At 39.1% G+C, this 21,150-nt stretch overlaps 1 protein-coding gene across 1 annotated transcript in view; it reads left to right on the forward strand.

The window, feature by feature from the left end:
• NADK2 (NAD kinase 2, mitochondrial) overlaps positions 1-21,150 on the forward strand; it is a 32,736-nt gene that overhangs the window by 7,836 nt on the left and 3,750 nt on the right. The window contains exons 2-11 of the mRNA XM_053932856.1: positions 7,341-7,429; positions 7,784-7,872; positions 9,417-9,498; positions 10,809-10,892; positions 13,966-14,102; positions 14,870-14,948; positions 17,077-17,220; positions 19,298-19,353; positions 19,435-19,488; positions 19,913-20,036. Of these exons, the coding sequence (XP_053788831.1) occupies positions 7,341-7,429; positions 7,784-7,872; positions 9,417-9,498; positions 10,809-10,892; positions 13,966-14,102; positions 14,870-14,948; positions 17,077-17,220; positions 19,298-19,353; positions 19,435-19,488; positions 19,913-20,036 (938 nt within the window). The remainder of the gene's footprint in view (positions 1-7,340; positions 7,430-7,783; positions 7,873-9,416; positions 9,499-10,808; positions 10,893-13,965; positions 14,103-14,869; positions 14,949-17,076; positions 17,221-19,297; positions 19,354-19,434; positions 19,489-19,912; positions 20,037-21,150) is intronic.

Here is a 21,150-nt window from a genome sequence, read left to right on the forward strand (position 1 = left end):
CCTGTGCCTGAGGGACTGCACTCTGTGGAGGGAACCCAAACTTGAGCAGTTTGTGGAGAACTGCAGCCCATGGAAAAGACTTATGGAGAAGTTTTTGAAAAATTATTTCCCACGAGAGAGCCCCCAGGCTGGAGCAGGGGAAAGAGCCCCTCTAGTTGAACAGTGTCCAAAACAACTTGAGATGAACTTGACTGTATCCCCCATGCTCATGTCCCTGTTCCACTGAGGGGGAAGGAGGGAGAGCTGGGATAAATGGAGGGATGGAGGGAAGATGTTTTTAAGATTTCTTTTACTTCTCATTATCCTGACCTGATTTTGATTCATAATAAATTCAGTTCATTTCCAAAAGCTGAGTCTGTTTAGTCTGTTATGTTAACTGGTGAGTAATCTCTCCCTGTCTTTATCTCAGCTTGTGAGCCTTTCCTTATATTTTATCTTTCCTATCTCATTGTGAAGGGGTGTGATAAGAGCAGCTTTGGTGCGCATCTGATATCCAGCCAGTCAGGGTCACATGCCACATTAAGTCAGTGACTTATCAAATTCACTAAGTCTGGATTTTTTCAATAAATACTTAAATTTGACTAGTTTTTTTTTCTAAATATGGTGGCCTTACTGTCTTGAGTCTTTAGGTATAGCCAAGCCATATGAGATGTGATCATGTGTTTACTATTTCTAGTGCAAGAACAATTAGACCACATTTCCCCTTTTAAGAAGTCAAGCAACTTCTGTGAAAAGAGGAATATTAAAAATCTCTCTCAGCCTGTCTTCACAGGAGAGGTTCTCCAGCCCTCTGATCATCTTTGTGTCTCTCCTCTGTACTTACTCCAAGAAATCCACGCCCTTCCTATGCTGGATGCAGTGCTCCAGGTGGAGCAGAGCAGAGGGACAGAATCCCCTCCCTGCCCTGCTGCCCACAGGGCTCTGGATGCAGCCTGGGGTGTCTTTCTGGGCTGTGAGCTCACATTGCTGAGCCATGTCCAGCTGTTCATTCACCAACACCTTCTAGTCCTTCTCTATGGCTGGTCTCAATTCCTTCATCCCACAGCCAGTATTGGTATTGCCCAATTGCAATTGCCCCAAATGCAATTGCATTTGGCCTTGTTGAATTTTATGAGGTTTGTACAGACCCACTCTTCAAACTTGTCAGGGTCCCATGTATGCCACCTCCACCCTCCAGTGTATCAGCTGCACCATGTCTTGGTGTTGTCAGCAAACATGCTGTCAAGGGTATGAACCCAGCAGATGAAGTTCACAATAGTACTTGTTTTCTGCTATAAATGGAGGGTAGGTGTGCAGTCCTGTGCTTACAGTGAAAGTTAGTGTTATGTCCAAGCCTGGGTATCTGTTGGTGTACAGCCACCAAATTCAGCTCCCTCATCAGTTCCAGTTGATGGCTGGTAAAAACACTGTGCTTCAAGCTTGCTGTTCCTGCCCTAGGAGACCCATTTCTGTGAGACACTTGAAATGTGTCTCCAAGGTACAAATTCCTGTTGGGCAAGTTCTGCTAAAGCTTGCTGCTCAGTTTGTTTATCTATTTTATTGTTGGCCTTTTATTATCTAAGATTTGGAAGCGGAACCATGCTTTAATCCCATGTACTTGTAGGTGGATTATTTTTACATTTTGAAATAGAGAAGCTTAATATTTCATTAGAGCTCCTAAGAAATCCAGAAGTTTAGTGTGTGCCTGACCTGTAAGGAAAACTGCATTTGTTTTTAGCGTGACAAATCAAGCTTTATCTTAACTAGTTAACACTAACACTAGAACATAGGATAATTACTTGCCTGTAGATCGACAGTCTTTGATAATTAAGGAAGTTTTGAATGAAAGTCACGTTTAGTCAGGAATGCTAAGAGAAGTGTATGACTTGAAACACATCCTATATTCAGAGCTGTTCTAGTTCTAACCTTAAGGTATTGAGAAAAATATTTTTTCTATAAGTCTGTCAACATCTTGTTTCTTTTAAGAAGAACAAAACTGAACACTAACTTTGGTTATACTTGGGCCATGTGGTTAAATCTCAAGAGACAATTTCTGAAAATACAGGACTTAAAAATGCCATACTCTGCTTAGAAACAGATTGTTATGTTAGTGCTCATCGTATTTTTGTCTTGAGTTTAAAATTCAAATTTTTTCTATTCAGCTGTTGATCTCTAAATCTGTTTGTATTGTTTAGTGGTTCTTTCTGTAGAAATTAGGTAGATTGTAAAGCAGTGATCTGTTCTTGTTTTCCAGCTGGGGGTGCATGTGTGGGCAAGTTAATTGTGGAAATTTGAGAGAGTAATTGTTTCTAGATCTATGTTTTTTTGTGGTTGCTGTTAGTTTTTTTTTTTTTTCCATTTTTTTTCTTCTTTCTAGTCAGACATTTAGTTTAACGCCTCAATGATCAACAGTTGTAAAACAAGTGATTGGTATTAACTCCACCCTGGTGCAGTTTAAGACTACATGAAGGTTAGTGCTGTAAATGAAGCATAAGCCTAGTAATGAGAATATATATGCGTTCATATAAGGCCAAAGTGCATCTGAAAAGTTCCATTTAATCTTAGTAGACAAGTGCAGGGGAGGGCCACAAAGATGATCATGGGGCTGGAGCACCTCTCCTGTGAGGACAAGACAGTTTGAGCTGTTCAGCCTTCAGAAGAGAAAGCTCCGAGGAGAGCTTATAGCACCTTTTAATACATGAAGGGACTCACAGGAAAGCTGAAGAGGGACCTTTTGTCAGTGAGTGTGTTGATAGGATAAAGGAAATGGCTTTAAGCTGAAAGAGGGAAGATACAGCTTAGCTGTTTGGAAGACCTTCTGTACTGTGAAGGTGGTGAGGCTCAGGCACAGATTGCCCAGAGAACTTGTGAATGCGCCATCCCTCAAAGTGTCCAAGTTAAGATTGGATGGAGCTCTAAGGAACCTGGTCTAGTGAAAGGTGTCCCTGTCTAGAACAGGGTGGCTGGAGCTACCCAGCTCTTTAAGAGCTTCCAACCCAAATCACTCTGTGATTCTGCTAGGATTAGATGCAGAAGGTGCTCAGTTGACAAATTCACTCCAGACAATATCCGTGTTACTGTATTGAGAGAACATACTCTTTTATCCTAATGCTTAATGAGCAATGCCAGTAGGACTCAGCTATGGCTTTTCCCGTTTTTTAGATCAAGAGTCATAATCCACATATGTAGACAGCAATGGGTATTCTGATGTTACTTGGCTTTGTGTTGGCTTCTGTATTTGTGTCTAGAAGCCACGTCCTTGTTGTGCAGCATTGTTCCTGCAGGGCAAACATTACTAAAGGACAGCAGACTCGCAGTTTAAACCAAATTAGTTGGGACTTGCCAGAGGTGCAGGCTGAAACTACAGAAGGAAGGCAGTCAAGCAGAAGTCTCTTGAATAAGTGACTATTAGAGGAACTTTGTGAAAAAACATCCTTTCCTTAAAGAAGGATCAGGCCAGGATATTCAAGAAGAGCTATTCTTAGGTATTTGATTTAGACCTTTTCTCCTTCAGTCTAAGGAAAAATAGCTCCATTCATAGGAAATGTTCTGTTTCCCTGATTATTTTCTGCTACAAGCTCTTCTGGAAACCTATTTTGCATTGCATTTCTGCTGTGAGGTTTAAGACTACTACTGAAGTTGTGCCTCAATGTATTTTTGTCCAATTTGTCTTTGTTTTCATATGCTAATACACTTTTTTTGCTAGAATAGCTCTTGTGTATATATTCATACATTTTATTTTGTATAGTATTGAGGTCAGATTAACAGGACTAATTGTAAATCAGCGCTTCCTCTAAAGGAAGAAGAGCTTGAAAGTTGTCTTCATGCAGAATCTAATACCTCTGTGCCTTTTTGAGGAGTTGGTTGACAAAACCCAAGCCTGGCATAGGTTTTGGGGCCTATCTGATGACTGGGCTTGGGAGCAAGGCTGTCCTTGTGCTTGTGCTGTCTGTACATCCCAAGTGGCTTCAAGACCCTTTAGGGAGGTGATCATGAACACAGCAACTGGACTGTCTGATCTTTGTCTCCATCTCTTTTGAAGTAAAAAGCAAGCGCTGGTCTCAGTTTGATCTTATACTTATCCCTAAGTGCAAACCTCTTTCCAGCAGCAGCATTTGTCATAGTTTTAGTGTGGCATTCAGGTGCTGGATATGAGGCAAGAGCAGAGGCAGTGAAATACAGGTACATCTGTCTGCACATTGGGAAACACCTTTTCACTACGAGGGTGACTGGACACTAGCACAGTTTGCCCAGACATGTCGTAGAGGCTCCATCTGTGAAGATCTTCTAAAGCCACCTGGATCTGGACAGGTGGATTCAGGTGGCCCTGCTTGAGCTTGGGGTTGGACCAGAGGTCCCATCTAGCTCAGCCCCTGTGTGACACTGTGCTTCTGACCATAAGGACTGTAGGCACTTCTCTGGTTCTTCAGAGTAGTCGAATGAGAGCAGCTGATGATTAGTGTTCTTGTTGGATATACTTGACTGTGGTCAGGCTCAGTTGGGCTTTCCCTTTGTAAGTTCTTAGATGAATGAACTTGCAAGTTATCTCTGAACACAGAGAGATGAGGCTGGAGATGAACAGACTGTTGTAATCTCTGAAGCCTTTTTACAAATCAGGACAATTAACTCCATAAATGTAGCACAGCCATTTAAACTAAAGGCCCTAACTTTTATTTTTCTTGCTTAGTAATGTGTGCTTACGTGGTCTAGAGCTAAATTCAAAGAAGAGATGTACATATTCAATGCCTGTTCTACAGTGCTGCTGAAATGGTTCATCCAGTTGTCAGAATACTGATAGTTTATTTGCTGAGCAACCTCTTCTGTTTTCTGAAGCTGTTGATGAAATAATTTAACTCAGCTATGACAAATGTAAGATACAGAACAGACTCTGTTCCGTAGCAGTGGAACATATCTCTCCTTCCTGGTGGTACCAGGGAAATGCTAGCTGTTGGCTTACCACTGATGATGATGGCTCAAAAACCTGCAAACGATCACACAAAGAGTTATTACAATCATTATTGTTCGAGGTAAAAGCTCTCTTTCATCAAGTTGAAAGACAGCATGCTGACAAATTAGCCAAATAAACGAGGTACATAAAATTGCAAGATGGAGTTTGTGGTTTCTATTGTGTGTGGAACTAACAGCAGCCTGAAAAAAGTGTGCTGCCACAGCAGTCTGCTTGTCAGGTGCTTGTTTCATTTGCTGCAGATACTTCTAGAGGAACCCTGATTTTAGCAATGGTGTTTTTTGGAAATTGTTTGATTGTGGATTTGTTCTTGTGGTAAGGCAAGATGAATTTGTGCTTCAAACATGCAATTGAAAATTCTTCTAGCAAATTAGACCTATGCTACTCAGCAGCAGATATCTATGGAAGGCAAATACCTCCTTTTTTCCTTTCTATCTTTTTCTTTCCTCTCCAGGTGGATGATGGGAGGCTGACAGCAGAGCTGGCAATGAGCTGTGCTGTAACTAGCATAGCCCTGTGTAATTTTTCACTCCCCAGAGCCCACAGGGGCATCGTTCAAGTTCCCAGTGCAACACCATGGGCTCTGCAAGACCAAGAGGTGTCTGGGGTGCACAGGCATTGTAGCTCAGGAGTAGAAACAAAGCATTTAAGTGTGTAAGGCAATTAATGGGACATAACACCCTAGTCAACCAATTTAAGCAAGCTTTGAAAAAACCTGCAATATTTATCTGAATGTTTTCTGATCATCCACATACCTGTGTCTGCGTGTGATCATGCATAGCTGGCAGGCATCTACTCCCACTGTCTTCCTTTAGTGCTGTTGATTCATCCAGGCAGCCAGTGAGTCTCTGCTGGAAGTGGTTTCCTGATCCCAGCTCTAAGACCACCTGAAGATTTTGTTCCTGCAAGTTAATTGTTAATTGTAAATACACTGAGTGGAACAGTAATGCAGTTCCAGAGCAGCCAATTACATTCTTGTCTGCAACTGTTTTGGTGCTGAGTCTGTCTTACATGCTTAGCTCATGTTTGGATTTCTTGACATGAATGGGTTTCAGAGGAATAAAGATTTCATGTCCTGGGTGTTGGATTGTGGTTGACTTCAGTTGCCGTATCCTGACAGTCCTCTCCCCTTCTCTCTGGAGTTGAGAAGTCTATGAAAATGGGATTAGACAAGGCTGTCTGGCACCACTTTCTCTTGGAATGGTATAAAACTTTGAATAAAGGCACTTGAATAAATTGCTGGAAGTGCCTGTTTAGAGCTTCTGGCACAGATTAATTCCTCTGGACAAACTCTAGGAGAAGTTCTGTTTCTCTGCTGATAAATTGGTTTCAACTGTTCAGGGAAAAGGAAGCAATGACAGTATAGTTGTAGATTAATTCAGGCTAGAAGGAGGATCAGGAGTTTACTGCTCAAAGCAGGATCATTTTCGCCATGAATGTATTTATAGACTCCTTTTGCTTAACATCCTTTGCACCCTTTTTCTTTCACTTTCTTTATCATGCACACGCATATTTGGCCGTATCAGCCCTAGATGAGGCCCCCCTTGCTGAATAAGATAAAGAACGAATGGTGACTGAATTACTTGCACAAAAACTTGTTGCAAAACTAATCTGCAACAAGTCAGTAATCTCACCTGCCTGCCTCTGACTCTATCTATATAAAACTGCAAAATGTTTCTATGGTCTGAAGAGTATGTTGAAATTAATTAAGTATTCAAATTCTCCAGTTTCCAGGGAGGATGAGACTAGAATGCACCTACACAGTTTGTCTTGTTATTGTTATCAACTTGTTTGACAAATGTGGTGTAAAATCCAGGGAACAGTATCAAAGGTATTAGTTAGATTGTCCTTAAGCTTTTTTTGGTGCAGAGAAACTGTCACCTTTGTCAGCACTTGGCAGTCTTCCATTTTAGCTCAAATACAATTTGCAGGGTAATGCTGGAGGTGTTTCAGGCTCTGTTTCCTTAATTGTCATTCCTGTTGCTTTTTTTGTTGTCTGTCTTCTCTACAGCACAATTTTGAGCTAACTGGGTGTTTCAGCACATGGCAGAAGTATAGTTAATGTAACTGTATGGATTCATGCAGACTTTAAATCAGTTGGCAGATTCAGGAGGAGCAAAGTGTCTGAGGTTGCATGGAAGTCAATGTAGTATGCTTGGTTGCATATTTGTGTAGTCCATGATTCTTGACTGCTGTGGCCATGTGATTCACTTAATGAACTTAATGAACTAGTCAATATAACCTGACTGCTGTGTATATAGAAATGTAATTAATGGAAGGCTTATAAGAATGTATTTTGGCTGAGAAAATAACATGCTTTTTTGTAGCTTCTATTTGCATTGCTCAAGAGCACTTACTGTACTTAACTTCTACAAATACCATTTGTGTCTTACAGCTTGCCTTGAAGGGATCTAACTATGCTGGTCTGCTGGAACGGCATCGCATTCATACAAAAAATGTGGAGCATGTTGTGGACAGCTTACGGTAAGAATGTATGGTTGTTGAGGATTTCAGACACAGTGCAAATATCCGTGGATTGTGTTAAACAAAAGGAAGCCTCATGTTACAAATGCTGATAAAATGGGAGTACTGAAAAGAGAGGGGTGCAGATGAATAGTCATTCCTGAAAGAGCTGTCATGCGAATGGGCTCAGTTTAGTTGACTAGCATGTTCTGTTGTCATCTTGAAAACAAACAAGACAGTGGTACAGGATTTGTGTGTCAAGTGTTTTTAAGCCAAATATGACTGTAATTACTCCTTAGTTGCATGACAACTTTTCGTAAAGCTGTGACAAGGAACAATACAGAATGATATTCAGACTTTTTCTGAACTTTACAGGAACGAAAGGATAGAAGTTCGCCTTGTTAAGCGTCGAGAGTATAATGAAGAGACAGTTCGGTGGGCAGATGCTGTTATATCAGCAGGAGGTATGACTTTATGGAAGGGAAGTATTTGTTTCAGTATGTTTTCATAGGTCTGTTTCCCAAAAACACTTGGCAGTATTTGAAGCAACTGGAAATAATGCACATTCTGAAAACAAATTGCTAATCTAATTGTCAGAAAATCTGACAAAAAACAGTGGTTATAAACATCTTGTCTACCTCTAGTATCTAAAATTGTAGCCCATGGAAGTGAACCCCAGTGCATGGCCACTCAAAAAGTTTTTCATGTGTGAAACAATATAAACTGTGGAATTTACTATAGTTTTCAACTAAAGAGGATAAAATTCTTGATGTCATGTAATTTTATGTAGCCCTAAAACTTACTCGTTGTTTTTTTGGGATGTGAGGTGTAGACTAACATACTACCTCATGGTCCCCTTGCTCAAACTGTCTTTCTTGCTTTCACACTTAATCCAGTGACTGGCGTATCAAGTTGGATGGTACAGGTAAAAAGTCTGCAGCTTCTGAGCATCTTGTGCCACTGATCAGTGTTTTCCAGATGAACCAACAGAGCAATTAACCTGATTGTTTATCTTTAGTATTGGATTGCAGCAGTTATTTCAGTGTTATTTTTTGGGATATGCTGCAAATACAGCATTGTGTTGCTGGGCTCTGACATAGTGTTCACTCATCTGTGGCAAATAGGCTTGACCACAGCTTTCTCTCTTCCCACTAGTCCAATTTGCCCTTAGGCAATCACCATGAAGATCACCATTGATCACCATGAAGAATGGGTAGAAAGGTTTATTCCTGGAGCATCCTGTCACACTCTTACGGATTTCAAAGAACTTCCAGAAAGTGACAGTTTGTCTTTGGCAAAATTTTTCATGGTTGAGGAAAGCAGCTGGGAAGTAATACATCATCTGAGGTTTTCAGAGCTTTATGTTTTTGTGCTGTTCAGCGCTTATGTCTTCTTGCAAAGACTGAATGAGGTTATAGGTTTTTTTCTGTTTAACAGACAGGAAAAAATACCAATATCTGGAGAAACGAGTACATTTAAAGATTTCTACTTTTGAGATTTCTACTTACCCAAGACTTCTTTTTCAAGTGTGCCTATTTGGGGCCAAATAAGACCTTTAAATTACCTTTTAGGAAGACAACTGGGGTGAAGCTAAAGTGATTGTTTTTATGTGACTCACAGTAACATTTGGTTTTGTTTCATGTCTCTTGTGGCTTTGTTTAGCAATGCTTTCTAAATTTACTTTTGCTAAAAATTTTCTCTTACCTGCTGATAAATGTACAGAAATTCCCCTAAATCTCTTCTAAAGCTTGCTTCTGCCACGTTCAATTGCCTGGGCATGTATAGCTGTCAGATAAGTTGTACTTTTTCCAGTCATGTTTGCCATCTCAAATTCAGTTGTCACTACTCTTACTGGATAAGGTGTCAGTAGTTTTGTCCCACTGTATTTTTGTCCAGCTTGCCTGATTTGTTGTTGATACAAATGCACATAATGCTAATGCTGGAGTACTTTCTGTTTGGGGTAATAGAATGTGAAGTGAAACTGACTTTTGATCTGTTTCCTTTGTAGGTGATGGTACAATGTTGTTGGCAGCCGGTAAGGTCTTTGATAAATTTAAACCAGTCATCGGAATAAATACTGATCCTGAAAGGTAAAAACATATTTGGGAAAGCAATGCTTTATTTAATATTAGGCACACTGTCCATCTGTTTTCATGGTACATGAGGCATACCTGTAGCATTTGGCAGCATAAATGTCTGTTTTAGTGGATTGTAGATACTAAGGGAATCTCTTGTTTTTTTAAAGGAGTTTGCACAGGAGTTACCCTGTCTCTTATGAGAGGACATTAAGTAGTATTGGACAATCATGCCTGTGTTAACTCAGATGTTCTCACACACCAGTGTAACAGCACTTGCAGCTAGTTAACATGTATTACTAACCAGAAGTTTGAGGCTAGAGATGGCAGTACAGAACTTAGGAAGAAAGCAGCTAAGTGTGGTGCCTGAACATACTAAACCTTAAATTTTTTATGAAGAAGGTGGATTCAGTTGAGCCTCAGATGAAGAAGTTTGCTATTGTTTCTTAATGTAAACCATGAGATACCTCAGAAAACTCCTGAGCCAATTGTTGGCACTTAGCTGTCCTATTATAAATTCTGCACAAGCTGCACCCACCTGCCCACATCAGTCTTACAGCTCGGTAGATGCAGTGTGTTAGTATTGCTTGGTTGGTGTAACATTCAAATGGATGGTAAGGGAAACTCGAAATTCACCAAGGCTCTGCCTGCTGAGAAGTCCAGATTTAGATTTCTGCTTGTGGTATTTCTGCTTTTTTTCATATTGACAGTTAATTTATTCTTAGTATATAAAGTAGTGGTCAAAAAGTTTAATTCCTTTCATACCTGCCCTTCTAAAACTTTTCAAATGCCCTGAGTAGCTATTCTGCATTGTCAAGCCTGACTAGTAGGGTTCAAACAACAAGTGCCTTCGAATTCTCACCTATTACTCATGGAAGGGAGCAGTGTTTAGTCTTCTAGTTTTGACATGAGATTCTTTTGATCTTAGGCATGTTGCTTAGCTGTTCATGTTGCTAACTTGTGTGTAAGTGGAGAAAGTTTTTTTCCCTCACCTGCCAGGTTTATTAAGCTTAAATTGCTTGCCTAGAATGGTGACAGGAGCTATATTAGTGTTTACATACTCCTGCAGGATTATTAGCTGAACAGACAGTTTTTAGGGGAAATGTGGGAGAAATAACCTGTCTCAGACACGCAGACTCCAGGAGCTGGGAGCAGTGTGTTGTTACTGATGTGGTACTGTGCAAGAATAGTAGATATTCCTAAAGGTCTAAGAAGTGTAGCTTTGCTAGGTGTAACATGTAGGGAGATTTGCTTTGTTTTGTTTTCCAAAGGTACCAAATCTGAACAGTAATACTGTAATTTTCATGGTCATTTTTTGCTACCAGATCAGAAGGTCACCTGTGCTTGCCTGTGAGATACACGCACTCATTTCCTGAAGCACTACAGAAGCTTTATCGTGGTGAGTTCAGGTAGGATTCATTGTTCTTTGGTTTTCAAAAACAGAGAGGGATTGGGAAACACCTAATCATGTGCAATTCCTAAGCAGCAGCTGAAGCTTAGTAAAATCTTAATGGCTCAGATTTTGAATTCTGTGTAGATGTTTATAATGTTGAAAAATGAGGTTTTTGGTCAAGAGTGAGACTGGAATGCAAAGGATAAAACTGACTGCTGGTTCCAGAAAAAAGACTTCTGGGATGACCTGCAGTAATTGATTTTCACTTCTGACTTAGCAAATTCATAAATGAGGAGTTGCATTCTTATAAGGGGTATATTGTTTTATGTATTTTAGGACTGTCATATTTTAGAGCAAATTTTGGAGGGAACTTTTGAAGTGAAAGCACTCTAGAAAGCAAACTCAAGCTGCCCCTCCCCTGACCGGTTCGGGACGAAAAAATCTCTTTCAAGAAAAGTGGAAAAAAACAGTTTATTTAACAAGCGAAGTACTCACAAACGCTGAAAAGTGAGCAATATTAAACAATGGAACCTCTTACTGTTCTGAAGAGATGGCAAATTCAGAGAGAGTCCTTGTCGTGGGCTGTAGCTGGGCTCGCTCAGTCTCTTTTCTGTCCCTCCTGCGCTGGAATGCCACATCCCAGCTCCAGTGGGCCACAGGCGTGAGCTCACAGTGCTCTTCTGGGTTTTCAGTCCGGAGCAGGGCTGATCAGTTCCAAGAAAAAGAAGAGTCACAGTCTGGGGAACCTCTCTGCCTCAGACAGCTAAAAAGGAACTAAAAGCAAAGGAGAGCTCTGTCCCACTATCTGTCCATGCTGCAGACAGTGCAGTCCATGAGCAGGAATGCAGGGGAGCGAGTGCAGTTTCTGCAGACAAACTGCACACTTCTTCTCTCCTCTTTGCTTTTGGAATCTGTCTTAGAGGCGCAGAACTTAATATCCAGCATAAACAGAGCAGAAAACTGGGGATACAAGAAGCATCATGAATTCACGCTAGGACAAGGACTCGACACTGTTCTACAATGATGCCCGTAAGAACAGAAGCTAATGAAACACATACAGTTAGGAAATGGTCATTGTGTTGCATCTGGGGTTTTGGTGGTTGAAGTAAAGTGGCTTAAATTTTGCTGACAAATTAGTGTAAGGCAAACATTTCTTCATGCTGAATATAGCTTGATGTTTTCAGTACTAGATATTCTTAAATAGAATAATCTCACTTGATTTTAAAAGAAACAAGCTGAATTTTAAAGGACAGATTAGGGAAGAGTTTTTGATAACTACTTAAGATTCACTGCTCTGTAGTATAATAAATTTACAGAATATTTTTGTGATGACAAACTATCAAACAGAAATCGGTCACTCATGTGAAAATATATAGCAATTGATTTTTGTTTATACTTCTAGCATGTTAAATTTGTAACTTGAAGTGTAACTGTATTTGTGCCATAGAATAGTTCTGAAATTAAATTAATACAGTTGCCAGGATCAATAACTGAAGGAGTTTCAATATGTATTGCTAAAGGAATAGGTACTTTCTACTCACAATATTCTAAGATTTAGAAAACAGAAGCTTTTTAGTCTCCGTCATTCTAATTTGCTAAAGTAAAACTCATTGTGGTTATTCAGATAACCTTCCTTGACATTTGGCGAATCTGATGTTTTGTTGGAAACAAAGCTTTGTTTTTGTTGCTGACACTCCTGTTGCTGCTCATTATGGAGCTGAAACCTCACCAGAGCAAAACAGAAAGGATTTCTTTAATTGTTTTTCTGGAATAATAGGAACTTTATTCTTAAGCAAGGACATGAGCAGGTGTTTCATTTGAGAGTTCTTAGATTTGTTTGGCCCTAAGCAAACTTTGGAATAACTGAGTCCTTGGGTAACTGCATCCTTGTCCGGAAGGACTTCTGGTATTTTGGAGTTGTAGTGGATGGTAAGTTGCCAGAAACTGAAAAAGGGCAATAGGCTTTTTTCCCTTATCCCTGACATATCAGTCAGTGCAACAATCTGTGTTAATGTGGACCTTGTAATCCATGAGACAACCAATATTATTGATTTATAAAGGACAAACTATATCAGACTAGCCACGTTTTTTATCTTGGTGGTCAGTGCTGTAGCAGGTTCTCAGAATAGGTGTATTAATAGGGGTACAGTCCCATTTTCTAATTTTGTGGGGGATGTGATGTGTTCTAGCCATGAGCATTGTAAGGAGGCTAGTCTAGTGATACTCACTGCATGCTTTCTGCATGACTACCTAAAATCATACTTGGAATTTAAGGGCAGATAGCATGTGTAAATGAGGCTCTGTAAAGATGACTAGAGGAAAAACTAGCAATGTAGTCATATAAAGCATAAGTCTCTTGTAATTTTAGGAAAAACTGGTTACTGTTACCTGGATATCAACAGTATGAACAGGAAAAAGATGTCCTCATAACACTCTCTTGTGATTTGCTTTCTTAGTCAAAACTATTGCTATTTTGTTTTATGAAATATCTTAGGTTGTAAGAGGAAAAGGAATTGATATCTCTAGGAAAAATTTAAAAATCAGAATGTTGTAACATGGCTTTTATATCCTTCACTTGCTTCAAATGAATTCCTCTTAAGCACCCTAAATTCCTAGGCCAGGAGGGGTTAAAATGAGAGGATACTTGGGGCCTTATTTATAAAGGGATGCTTAGAGCTTCTTTTCTGGACGTGTCAAATACAAACAAAAGATGTCAAAAATACAGCATGTGTTTCTGTAGAAATTCTTGAGACCTCTTTATTCTTAAAAGCATTGTATCAGTCATTCATTCACGTATTAAAATCACCTCAAGAGGAGAGTTTGTTACATACAATTTTTGTAGGCTAATTTTGGCCAATGTCCGGTTATTTTACAAATGCAAAAAATAGTTAGGTAGCAAATTGGTAAATGTAGAGATTTATAATTAAGTATTATTAACTTCTTAAATTTAGCAGTTATAGTGGAAGCTAGAAAACTTGAATATATTTTGCTCCTAATCGAAAGATGTTCTGCTTTGAGAGTGGAGACTGTCAGATCCTGTCTAATTTTGTAAATGAATATTTCATACCAACTTCTTTTGCTTCTCTTAGGTGGCAGTGGCGGCAAAGAATCCGACTGTATCTTGAAGGAACTGGGATTAACACAACCCCAGTGGATTTACATGAACAGCAGCTAAGCCAAGAGCAGCACAGCAGGGCTCACATAAATGAAAGATTCCAGGATCAAAGTAGGTTAAAATCGGACAATAATATAATCACTTTGCTATGATAACTTGGAATAGAAGATATGGATATGTAGAAGTTTTAGTATTTGAAATACCTGCTATCAAAATACATTATCTTCTTTAAAATGCTGTCTCTTAGAGTTACTTTAACTACTTGAGAATGTGTGTTTGTGTACACGTGCTGACTTTTAAGTTAGGTTAATTGAGGCTGGTCTCGGACTATTGGCAAGCGAATAAGATATTAGATGTGAGAGTCTGTCTGTAGATAATTCTTAAACACCTTCAGGTCTTTTCTTTATGATGGGTTGAAAGATGCATGGTTCTGTGCCTAACCTGTGACCAGTACTGCATTTGCTCACTAAGAAGTCCTTATCAACATGAACAATTTGTTAATCCTCTTTAATTACCCTGTGGCATGAAGTCTAATTCTCTGAACTTCATCAGAAATGTCACTGCCAGTGAATTTAACTTGGCTGGAAGAGTGACTGACGGAAGATTTCATTCTGCCTAGTTGCCTGTGACTATGAGGGAAAAGTGTCTGAGCTTAAGTGTCATTGCTGACCTTGGTTTAAACATTCATTGTCTTCAGTGAAGGACAGTGACTGGCCACAGAGTAAATCAGTGAAAAAAATGAGTCTGAAGAACATGGGGCATTTGGTCTAGAAAACAAACCCAGACAGTAGAATCTGACTTCCAGTGAATTGTGAATGGTTTTTGAAAACTTGTGTTTTAAATCCATGATTCAAAACTCTTGTATCTGATATCTGCAGGGTCTGATATTTCTGGCCCACATCTTTTACCAGTGAGAGCACTCAATGAAGTCTTCATTGGGGAATCTCTTTCATCCAGGTATGTTTCATTGTTGTTACAGCAAGGCACAATTGACTTAATTTCTTTTTATGCCATTGCAATGGACAATCAGTGATGAGATTTTACTGTCAAATTTCACTTCTGTTCTATAAATATTTCACACTGATTGTATTATTGCTGATTACAAAGTGTGTTTTCAAAGATGTAAGGGCAGTAATGTTAATTTCTGGTTTTCTGCCTCCTTTCTGGTTATTCTTTCATTTTTCCTGACTTTTTTCTTTCCCTTTTATTGATGACTTAAATATCAGTTCTTGAACTGCCTCTTCTCCTGCATATCTTCTTAAATATCTTTTCATAAGCTCTTAGCATGACCAAGCAGAAATAGCTTCTATCATGACTCCCTTTTCTGTCTTCCTGTCATTAGATGCAAAGGTATCAGCCTGCTTTTGGCAGAAACTTTGTTATTGACAGAATATAGTTATTTCCTTTATTTAAGAATTGTGTTTGTATCAAATCATGGTACTGCCTTATCCAGGATACATTTTACTGTCCTTTCTGTCCTGAAGGTCAATGCATTTTTGGCAGCCAAACAGTAAGAAGGACATGGGGAATATGACTGGGGCTGTGGTAAAAGACATGATCCTTAGTCAGGATTTGATCAAACTTTTACTTGTATTTTATGTGTTTCACTTCATTGTTTGTCTTAAAAAAAAAAAACCAAACAAAAACAACAACAGAAAAGCCACTTTAGAGTTTAACAGCTTGTGTTTCTGCAGTGCCTGGGACACTAATTGCTGGTGCAAACAGTATAAATATTCTGTGAGCGCTTTATTTTTTGTTTGGACTTCAGCCTGAGACTGGCAGAAGTAATTAATCTCAGAGAGATACAAATCCTGCTTTCTATTAAATCAAACCTAATTTTATCAAGATTCTAAGAAGTTTCTTTAATGTGCAGTGATAGAGGAACACAAAGCTGTTTTCCAGTGCTAGGAATGTCACATTTTTCTCTTGGTTCCAGTGTATTTGAGAACTACTGAGGAACACAATACCGCTAGAAACGAACCTCTAGAAATAAGTATGGTGTTACTGGGACCTTACACTTGAAGACTTAAATGTCATAAAGACAAATCTTCTGTTAGTTTCAAATATGCAGGTCTGCTATTTATTTAGACAAAATAACTTTAGCACCTTCTTTTCAGGTCTTATTCTGCATGTCAGTGATGAAAACAAGTAAATTGAAGGGAAAAAAAACCAGAATACCTGTCATACCTAGCTTGCAAAAATTACATTAAACTGCATCAAGCAGTGCACCTGTGTTCTTAATTTACTTTCAGTTCTTTAATCTCCCCATCTTTTCAAGAGTGATTACAAAACATGCCCTTAGTTACTGAGAGCTGTGTTTCTGAACGCTTAGTAAGTTCTGTGTACTAAGAAATGTGAAACTCAGTCATGTATAAAACAGCAAATGTGGTATTTCTGAGAGGATATCTAATAATCTGAAGCCTGTATCACAGTTTGAATTAGGCCCTATGAATATCAACAAGTTAAGTTCATAAATATACTCTTGGATATTGTGAAGCTTGTAGAGAGGAACTTTGGTCTCTAGGCCTAACACTAGGAATCCCCTGAAAGATGAATAGTAACATGCAAAAGATGATTGTACATCAAGACCTAGTACTTTTGAGTTTTAGGAATAATTTGCCCTGGAATTAAATGTAAGCCTATGCTTGTGTAAAGCTATTAATGAAGAATCACTGGAATTTCAATTACTGAAGTGATCAAGAATTCAGGTTCAATCATGCTATTACTTACTGATGTTGAAATGTTTGGTGTTCCTTGACATAATTTAATGAGACAGTTATGCAAGGAAGGTAATTATTTATAGTTTTATTTTTAAGTCCAGAAAACCCTGCAGGTGAACCACAGAAGTTGTTTTGTGCATGAATTTAACATGAGAAGTGACTGCAGAAAAAGTGCCTAAAAGTTCATAAAGTTCATGCTACAAATAATTTTAGTCCATTATAAAAACTGGTATAAAATAGTGAATCAGAAGTAGCTGTCAAATGGGAAACATTGTACAAAGCCTGTGAAATTGTGATCCAGATTTGAAAGTAGCCCCTCTAAATTGTTATGTGCCTGATAAGGCTGTGTGTTCTGTCTTATTCAGGGAGAACTTTAAGTCCTGCAAACCCAGTTTTAAATTCTCGCTTCATAGGGCCTCCTATTATGAAATATCAGTTGATGATGGTCCTTGGGAGAAACAGAAGAGTTCAGGGCTTAATGTGTGTACTGGAACAGGATCAAAAGCATGGTGAGTACATGTTGCTGATTTGACAGAAAATACAATTTCAGATAAGCTAGATGAATCTATTTCGCCTCTGCATTTTCTCCTTGAGAAAATGAGACTCTGAGACTCTGTTGGGCTATGGGTAAGTCAGTCTAATATTGCCACGGTCAGTATGGCTCAGAGCTGTTCCAGGTGTATGAGACGAGCAGGGCACTCATTACCTGTGGGTATGGAGGGAAGCCTTGGAAGGATGAGGAGCTGTGGCACTGAGACAGAAGTTTGCCTTAGGTGTAATTTCAGTGAAAAATGTGGCATGCCACAGGTCAAGATGAGTGGTTGGGAGTGGTGAGGGAAAGAGATTCTGCTGTGACTTGCAGAGAGCATACAGAAGTGATTTATGAACTACTCTTGTTGTCTGAAATTAAAATGCTTAGATGATGTAGCCCACTAAACTTATAAAAATCTAAGCTCTAAGAAGAATGGGAAAACATGTATTTGGAAGCAGTGTTAAGTGTTCTACTGTCCATTCTCCTTTCAAGCCTCTGGTTTCTTTCATATTTAATTGACAGGGGACAATTTGCCAAAATATTCCCCTTAAAAAAAGATGGCCATATCTACATAGAACTGTGCTAGCTTCCTCAGAGGGATAAATTATTTAAACTTCAGTTTAAATGTGCTGCAGTACTGCATGTAAGTCTAATCAATTTAATTTTGAGATGTGAGAGATGTGTTTGTGCTCATAATTTAGAGTTGTACAATAGGCATTGGATTCATGGGGTAGGCTAAGATGAACTAAAACAGAAGTTTTTAATGAAATTCAAAAACAAGTATTCATGCTGTAACCATGGTTATGGGGTTTTACTCTTCATTGTAATTCAGAATTTTGTATTCATGCAGCACAGCTTAGTTCTGGAGTCTGCCAAGGATGAAATTGGCAGACTGGTAGGGAAACTTTCCTAGTGTTCAATACCTTGGGAAAGTACGGTCTTAATTCAATGCTGTTCTTACGCATTTCTTTTGCTTATACTCTCTGGGCTGAGCAAACCCAGAACCAGGGACCAAGCTCCAGGACTGCCCCTCTCTATTGCTGTAATCAGTATGTGTTGCTGGACTTCTCTAAAGTGAGGCCAAGCCTCAGTGGAGTGATCTCCCTTAGCCTGTTCGTCTAGGGCCTTTCCTGGAATTTCAGACTTCCTGTGACTGAGAGACATTTAAATGTCCAGGTGTTTTCTGTAGCTGCCAAAACTTGTGTGAAAGGATATCTTGATAGCCATCTGCTCCAGCCTGCAGGTAGGCAGTAAGTGTAAGAGAGAGCGAGCCTTGGGAACACCCTCAGCAACTCTGGGGTCATATAGGGGTGTAGTGGATGTGTATTGCAGTCTGAAGTGTTTTACTGCCAATGCAGTAGTGCTGGACTGAGGATTTTAAGCTGTATTGAGACCTGAGCATGTGAGATCTTCACAGTACTGCTGTACAGTGGCTGTGGTTAGCACCTACTCCCTTTTGAGTCTGGGCAGAGGAGGGAGACTTTTTTTGGAGTTTTGCCTTGGTTCGGGTTGAGGCTATGTTGAATTGCTCATCCAAATGCATCAAATGCAGAAGTGTCTGATCTGACTGTATCTTTTCTATATACACCAGTTCTTATGAGATTCAAGACCACACCATAGGCTATAAATAAAGAGGTGAAGAAGTGTTGGGTTCATAAATGAGAACTAAGAGAATAAATCAATTAACAAGGGTTGGATAGACAGGGTAAGAACACAATCTCTAGAGCTTCAGTTTTTTAATGCAGACTTAACGCAGCAGTTATTGGGGTTTTAAGGCAGGGGGATTATTGACAAGGAGGCTACATCCCATGCTCTTCTTTCCTAAAGACTTCACTTAATGAATTTTTAAGGTTTACAAGGTAGATGCCAAACCAAGAGTTGATTTAAGACTTTTTTTTTTTTTTTAATTAACTATTATCAGCTCACACTTAATAGCATTCTTTTTCCTCCCCAAATGTTGAATTTAGATTTTCGTTAGTGTGAAAGGTTTTTTGGTTTTACTCATTTTTTTCCTAAGTTTACTGCTTAGCAAATAAGTCTTCTTCTCTGTCTAGGTCCTATAATATTAACAAGGTTGCACATCAAGCTATTGAAGAGATCCTTAAGATTGGTGAGTGGACAATGTGGCATTACTAGCCAAGTTCTATATAGATACATCTATCTAACTGGGGCTCTTTCTCTCACTCAACAGCGAAAAAGCATGGGAGTTTGAATATGCCATTGAACACAGAACTGGTACAGAAAGGTTAGTGAAAAAGGCAAGATTTTTTTTTAGTATCTTTGGCCAGTTCATTTTATTTGTATTCTGTACTACGCACCTTTCAGTGTTTTAGCAGTAGTCTTTCTTACAGACATTAATTAGTCACAGCTGGCAAACAATGTCTTACTTGAAATTAAAGCAATTATTTAGACTTATGTCTAAATTATCCTCTTCAGGAGAATTTCAGTTCTCCTAAAATTTGAAACAGTTAATATTTAATCACCAGAAGAGAGCTACTGAGTGTTCATCATGCATCAGAACTGAAAGGAATCTTCCCTAAAAGTAATTTTTTTTGCATGTAAAGACTATTAAACATCTGTCAAGACTTGATGATCCCTGGAGGAATGTGTGTTTCTGAGAGCAACTCATTTTCTCTGGAAAAACTAATGGCTGACTCCTCTGCTTACAGTAACAAATGATTACAATGAGTCTCTGCTCTACAGTCCAGAGGAACCAAAGATGTTTTTCAGTGTTCGAGAGCCTATTGTAAACAGAGTTTTCTCAAGTAGCCGTCAGCGTGGCTTCTCTTCAAAGTAAGTGTTGGCTGCAATAGCAAAGACTTACTTAGTTCAGTGTATCTTCAAAGTATGAGCAATCCTGGACTTTCCCTTGAAGCGTTTCAACATCCAGTTTGTCCTTTGAATGACTTGAGTATTGTTCTTGTAACAGCAGGATGAAAATGTTTCCTAGTTGTGTTATGGCTTTTTAATGTTTGATCCCTGCACAATCTTACAGAATAAAAGAATCTCACTGTGCCCAGTTTTGGATATGTGCCATTTCCCTTGGTATGAGACACAGACAGTGACAGACTGAAGTGAATTCAGGAAAGGGCCACTGGGAGGATAAGGGGGCTGGAACTAGTGGTTTATAAAGGAAAGACTCAAACACTGCTTTCCTTTAGCCTGGCGGAGACAAGACTAAGGGGGAATCCAGTTGCTGTCTTCAGCTACCAAAGGATGGTTACAGAGGAGGCTTGATTTAAACTCTTTTCAGAGCAGAGTATAATGCAACAGCCATGATTTTATGGGATGTAAGATTCTGATTTAAAAAAAAAAAAAAATTCAGTGAGAATAGTCAGGCAGTTGACCAGGTTGTCTATAGATTTTCTTATCACTGTTCTTGGAGATACTCCAAGATCATGGACAAGGCCTTAAGCAACCTAACCCATCTTTAAAGTAAGGCCTGCTTTGAGCAAAAGGTGGGACTAAATGGATTTCCGACCTGAATTATTTGCTAATTCATCATTTTAACTTAGGGCAACTGTGCCAGTGGAGGATTAGATTGAATATTAGGAAAATTATCATCATGGAAAGGGTTTTAAAGCAGTGGAACAGGCTGCCCATGGAAATGGTGGAATCATCATCCCCGAAGGTACTTAAAAGACATGTAGGCATGGCACTTAGGGACATAGTGGTGGGCTTGGTAGTGCTTGTTTAATGGTTGAGCTCAATGATCTTACTTGTCTTTCCCAATCTAAATGATTTTACGATATGTGGAGCTTGCCACTATTAAATATAAACACATACAGCCATTAGTTACATGATCAGAATAACTGAACATACAAACATATAAACTATTGAAAGCAATACAGTATTTCAATTGTAATTAACTGTCAATTCAACCTGTTATATCAAAACAAATGTCTAA

Source organism: Vidua chalybeata, chromosome Z, assembly GCF_026979565.1.
Source record: "Vidua chalybeata isolate OUT-0048 chromosome Z, bVidCha1 merged haplotype, whole genome shotgun sequence".
Classification (NCBI taxonomy): Eukaryota; Metazoa; Chordata; class Aves; order Passeriformes; family Viduidae; genus Vidua; species Vidua chalybeata.